Source organism: Procambarus clarkii, chromosome 28 (assembly GCF_040958095.1).
Source record: "Procambarus clarkii isolate CNS0578487 chromosome 28, FALCON_Pclarkii_2.0, whole genome shotgun sequence".
Lineage (NCBI taxonomy): Eukaryota > Metazoa > Arthropoda > Malacostraca > Decapoda > Cambaridae > Procambarus > Procambarus clarkii.
This window is the reverse complement of record NC_091177.1, coordinates 44680371-44686370: the sequence shown is the minus strand read 5'-3', so window position 1 is coordinate 44686370 and position 6000 is coordinate 44680371. Positions and strand designations below refer to the sequence as shown.

The 6000-nt window shown below is 45.4% G+C and overlaps 1 protein-coding gene across 6 annotated transcripts in view; it reads left to right on the top strand.

The window, feature by feature from the left end:
- Nucleotides 1-506: 506 nt before the first annotated feature.
- LOC123755069 (uncharacterized) overlaps nucleotides 507-6000 on the top strand; it is a 122766-nt gene continuing 117272 nt past the window's right edge. For all 6 annotated transcript variants that reach the window (XR_011229889.1, XR_011229891.1, XR_011229888.1 and 3 more), the window contains exon 1: nucleotides 507-840. Coding sequence is in view for 1 of the 6 variants with exons in the window: in XM_069332957.1 (XP_069189058.1) it covers nucleotides 750-840 (91 nt within the window). In the remaining 5 variants the exon portion in view is untranslated. The remainder of the gene's footprint in view (nucleotides 841-6000) is intronic.

The following is a 6000-nucleotide window of genomic DNA, read 5'->3' as shown; positions in this document are numbered from 1 at the left end:
ATACACAGTTTCAAATGTAGATATGATAGAGCCCAATAGGCTCAGGAATCTGTACACCTGTTGATTGACGGTTGAGAGGCGGGACCAAAGAGCCAAAGCTCAACCCCTGCAAACACAACTAGGTCACACGTGAGCACCACCACACACATGTGCACCACCACACACATGAGCACCTCCTCCCCCCACACAAAATACACAATAACAACAACAACAGCTGGCCTAACCACGCCAGGCCGCACCTGGCGTCGCCGCCTCGCACGTGGGTTACCATGACAACAGCGTCTCGGGCGCCACTGTCAGCCGTACGATAATACCAACATATTCACATAATGAGCCACATAGCGCACACTACTCATCATATCCCACGGGATATACATTATACTAACATTTTTAGTGACGTGAACATTAATTAAATCTAGAAATAATGATTTTGGTGATGGGAACGTTTGTGTGTAGTGGAGGTGGGGAGGCGGGGTGGTCTGGCAGTGGCAGTTGTCAGTGGGACGGCTGAGGTGGCGGGCGTGTCCTGCACGCTCTCTCCCTCTGCCCACACCATCTCCTATATCACCTCTCTCTCTATATATATATATTTATATATCAGCAGAGCACAATGGTGCTCAATGTGAAGTGTTTGTGAAACTTGATCCCTGTTGTAAAGAGTCACTTATATTAGACAAGAATTATGAAGCACAAATTATCGTTTAGAGAATAAATAGTTCAACAAGTGTGTGTTGTGTGGTGCTAACTTGATGAGGTGTAGGTGCTGGTGGATGATCATGGATGACGTGAACACGTCCACAACCCTCCTGGCCCTTCTGGCCCTGCTGGCCTCCTGTACTGGTAGGTTAACAGTCATCCATGTCCTGCCTCTCTCTCAACAGTACTTCTGTAGTAATGTTAATGTTACCTTAATGACAGCACTACACGAGATGAGGTAATTGATCACAATCTGAGTGTGTCAACTTCGTCTTGTTTACACTCTCACTACTCAAGATGGACTCTTACCGTACCACAAAGTCCCTCTGGAGACTGACGTGGTCGGTGCAGGCAGCCATTTCTTAATGTGACATGTTAAGAACCTGTTCTGATGAGAGTATGGATGATGGAAAATATTCCAAACACAAATATGTTTATATATATATATATATATATATATATATATATATATATATATATATATATATATATATATATATATATAATTATGCGGAAAATCCACAGAGAAATATGAAATGAGGTGAACGTTTCGGCTTTTTTTCATATTTTTTTTTCATTTTTTTTTTTCATATTTCTCATTTCATATTTCTCTGTGGATTTTCCGCATAAAATGATCAGTGTTTTGTGATCGTCAATTGCATATATACAATTGCATATATATAATTATATATATATATATATATATATATATATATATATATATATATATATATATATATATATATATATATATATATATATATATATATAATGTGTGTGTGTGTGTGTGTAAATCACGAAAATTAACACCTGGTGAAAAATATGACAGTATCAGACCACGAAGGAAAAATTGAAACAGGAATTTCCTTAAGTACTTTCGTATTTAACAATACATCTTTATCTTCAGAAGGGTGTATTCCCTTCTGAAGATGTATTGTTTAATACTAAAATACTTAAGGAAATTCCTGTTCCAATTCTTCCTTCGTGGTCTGACACTGTCAATCTTCTGGCCAAAAAAGGTGAAAGAAAACCCTAATAAAAACTGTCAAGTATTTAAGTATATTATTAAGTAAATCATGTATATTAAGTACTGACATAAATCCTCCCCCGCGAGAGCAGCCTGACCATTAAATGCGCCCTCAGCAGACTGTATACATTTACTGAACACAAAATCTACCACTTACGGGCTATTCATGCCCGTGCCGCCTCTTGGGTGGCTTAATCTTCATCGGTCAATCATCAGATGCAGTGGGCGTCACCGTAGTGTAGTGACGTCATTGTTGGCATCTTCAAGTTCCGGTCGTGCTGTCACCTTAGTGGTGGGTAGAGGGAATAGTTCTGTTGTTTGAGTATGGCGGGTTGTTCCACTTTTATGTGAAGGCCTTCAAGAATTTGTAATCATCTTACATCTTGGGCTTTGTCTAATTTACGAGTGCTTGGATTCAGCAGTTCTCTTGTTAGAGTGATGTCATGGGCTTGTCTCATCAGATTCCTGGGGGCACCGGATTGAAGATGACCTTACCTTGAGGTTACCTTACCTTGAGGTGCTTCCGGGGCTGAGCGTCCCCGCGGCCCGGTCGTCGACCAGGCCTCCTGGTTGCTGGACTGGTCTACCAGGCTGTTGGACGCGGCTGCTCGCAGCCTGACGTATGAGTCACAGCCTGGTTGATCAGGTATCCCTTGGAGGTGCCTATCCAGTTCTTTCTTGAACACTGTGAGGGGTCGGCCAGTTATGCCCCTTATGTGTAGTGGAAGCGTGTTGAACAGTCTCGGGCCTCTGATGTTGATAGTTCTCTCTCAGAGTACCTGTTGCACCTCTGCTTTTCAACGGGGATATTCTGCACATCCTGCCATGCCTTCTGGTCTAATGTGATGTTATTTCTGTGTGCAGGTTTGGGACCAGCCCCTCAATTATTTTCCACGTGTAAATTATTATGTATCTCTCACGCCTGCGCTCAAGGGAGTACAGATTTAGGCTCTTTAGTCGGTCCCAGTAATTTAGATGTTTTACTGAGTGGATTCTAGCAGTAAAGGATCTCTGCACGCTCTCCAGGTCAGCAATTTCTCCAGCTTTGAAAGGGGCTGTCATTGTGCAGCAGTACTCCACTCTAGATCAGGTCAGGTCATGACAGGTCAAACGCCTCGTCAGCTTGGTCGACGTCATACCTATGTACTTCGATTGAAGGTTACATCCTTCGTGGGGGCAGGTGTACATGTATACCTTCGTGGGGGCAGGTGTACATGTATACCTTCGTGGGGGCAGGTGTACATGTATACCTTCCTGGGGGCAGGTGTACATGTATACCTTCGTGGGGGCAGGTGTACATGTATACCTTCGTGGGGGCAGGTGTACATGTATACCTTCGTGGGGGCAGGTGTACATGTATTCAACGCTTGACTGCTGTAGAGGGTTCTCCGTCGACTTCGTACTGTTTTTAATAAGGAGGTCGGTAGTCTTCTTGGTTTTATAGTATATGTTGATGTCAATATTTTAATTGTCTTTATTTGGTTATTGGTTGTGAGTTTTACTCCTTTAAGGATTATTTCTTTCATTGTTCTTGGAAAGAATATACGGTACATATAATAACTGGTACGGTGTCTAGGCGGATCACTTATAGTCCCATCGTCCAAACTCCAGATGTTTAACTCGCTGGACAAACTTTCGGTGATTACCTTTAAGACGAAGCAGAGAAGAACAGGGGGTAAAGGATCACCTTGCTGAACACCCTCACGTGATCTGATTATTTGTTCTCCGAATTATTTGTTCTCTTCACCACTGAAGCACGATAGTATGAACTGATAGAGGGGCCGGAAATGTCCGGCACAGAGCACCGCATCTCTTCTGACCATGTTAAAGGCATTTTTAAAGTCCAGTTTGAGCAGGGCCTTTTGATCAGAAATGTTGGTGATGTGTGCTCGTGCTGCATGGGCAGCCGCCTCACAGCCTTGGGGGAGCCCAAACCCCAGCTGGATTAATTTCAGCAGTTCAGCCGCTTGCTGGCTGACAACCCTCTTAGCAGGCTTGGCAACCTGGCGTTGCCAAGGCTGCCACGACGGTGTGTGTATATATATATATATATATATATATATATATATATATATATATATATATATATATATATATATATATATATATATATATATATACATATATATATATATATATATATATATATATATATATATATATATATATATATATATATATATATATATATATATATATATATATAATGTCGTACCTAGTAGCCAGAACGCACTTCTCAGCCTACTATGCAAGGTCCGATTTGCATAATAAGCCAAGTTTTCATGTATTAATGTTTTTTTCGACTATCTAACCTACCTAACCTAACCTATAATGATAGGTTAGGTTAGGTTAGGTAGGGTTGGTTAAGTTCGGTCATATATCTACGTTAATTTTAACTCAAATACCAAAAAATTGACGTCATACATAATGAAATGGGTAGCTTTATCATGTTATAAGAATAAAATTAGAGAAAATATATTAATTCAGGAAAACTTGGCATATTAGGCAAATCGGGCCTTGCATAGTAGGCTGAGAAGTGCGTTCTGGCTACTAGGTACGACATATATATATATATATATATATATATATATATATATATATATATATATATATATATATATATACATAATGGTAAAATACTAATATTAATTCAAAGCAAATTGAAATAAATATATGAAATTAACGAAAATCATTCTGCCTGTTAGGCAAATGGGGCCTTGCATACCTGGCCAAGTAGTGCGTTCTGGCTATTAGGCACGACATATATATGCCTATGTGTTTGTGTGTGTTTGTCCGGGGCCGAATTAATTTCGGAGAGTTGCAGGCGGGTTGAGAGTTGAACATATTGTGTATGTTACCTCCGGCGTGTGGGGTGCTGAACCGGTTTGGCTGAAGTAAGCCACCACCAGGGGTCCTGGTGAGGGCCCTGGTGAGGTGCTTGGTGCCCCCCACTAGTAGTGTGGTGGTGAAGGTCCTGGTGCCCACCACTAGTAGTGTGGTGGTGAAGGTCCTGGTGCCCCCCACTAGTAGTGTGGTGGTGAAGGTCCTGGTGCCCCCCACTAGTAGTGTGGTGGTGAAGGTCCTGGTGCCCCCCACTAGTAGTGTGGTGGTGAAGGGCCTGGTGCCCCCCACTAGTAGTGTGGTGGTGAAGGTCCTGGTGCCCCCCACTAGTAGTGTGGTGGTGAAGGTCCTGGTGCCCCCCACTAGTAGTGTGGTGGTGAAGGGCCTGGTGCCCACCACTAGTAGTGTGGTGGTGAAGGTCCTGGTGCCCCCCACTAGTAGTGTGGTGGTGAAGGTCCTGGTGCCCCCCACTAGTAGTGTGGTGGTGAAGGTCCTGGTGCCCCCCACTAGTAGTGTGGTGGTGAAGGTCCTGGTGCCCCCCACTAGTAGTGTGGTGGTGAAGGTCTTGGTGCCCCCCACTAGTAGTGTGGTGGTGAAGGTCCTGGTGCCCCCCACTAGTAGTGTGGTGGTGAAGGTCCTGGTGCCCCCCACTAGTAGTGTGGTGGTGAAGGTCTTGGTGCCCACCACTAGTAGTGTGGTGGTGAAGGTCCTGGTGCCCCCCACTAGTAGTGTGGTGGTGAAGGTCCTGGTGCCCCCCACTAGTAGTGTGATGGTGAAGGTCCTGATGCCCCCCACTAGTAGTGTGGTGGTGAAGGTCCTGGTGCCCCCCACTAGTAGTGTGGTGGTGAAGGTCCTGGTGCCCACCACTAGTAGTGTGGTGGTGAAGGTCCTGGTGCCCCCCCCACCACTAGTAGTGTGGTGGTGAAGGTCCTGGTGCCCCCCCCCACCACTAGTAGTGTGGTGGTGAAGGTCCTGGTGCCCCCCACTAGTAGTGTGGTGGTGAAGGTCCTGGTGCCCCCCACTAGTAGTGTGGTGGTGAAGGTCCTGGTGCCCCCCACTAGTAGTGTGGTGGTGAAGGTCCTGGTGCCCCCCACTAGTAGTGTGGTGGTGAAGGTCTTGGTGCCCCCCACTAGTAGTGTGGTGGTGAAGGTCCTGGTGTCCCCCACTAGTAGTGTGGTGGTGAAGGTCCTGGTGCCCCCCACTAGTAGTGTGGTGGTGAAGGGCCTGGCGCCCCCCACTAGTAGTGTGGTGGTGAAGGGCCTGGTGCCCACCACTAGTAGTGTGGTGGTGAAGGTCCTGGTGCCCCCCCCCACCACTAGTAGTGTGGTGGTGAAGGTCCTGGTGCCCCCCCCACCACTAGTAGTGTGGTGGTGAAGGTCCTGGTGCCCCCCACTAGTAGTGTGGTGGTGAAGGTCCTGGTGCCCCCCCCCCCACCA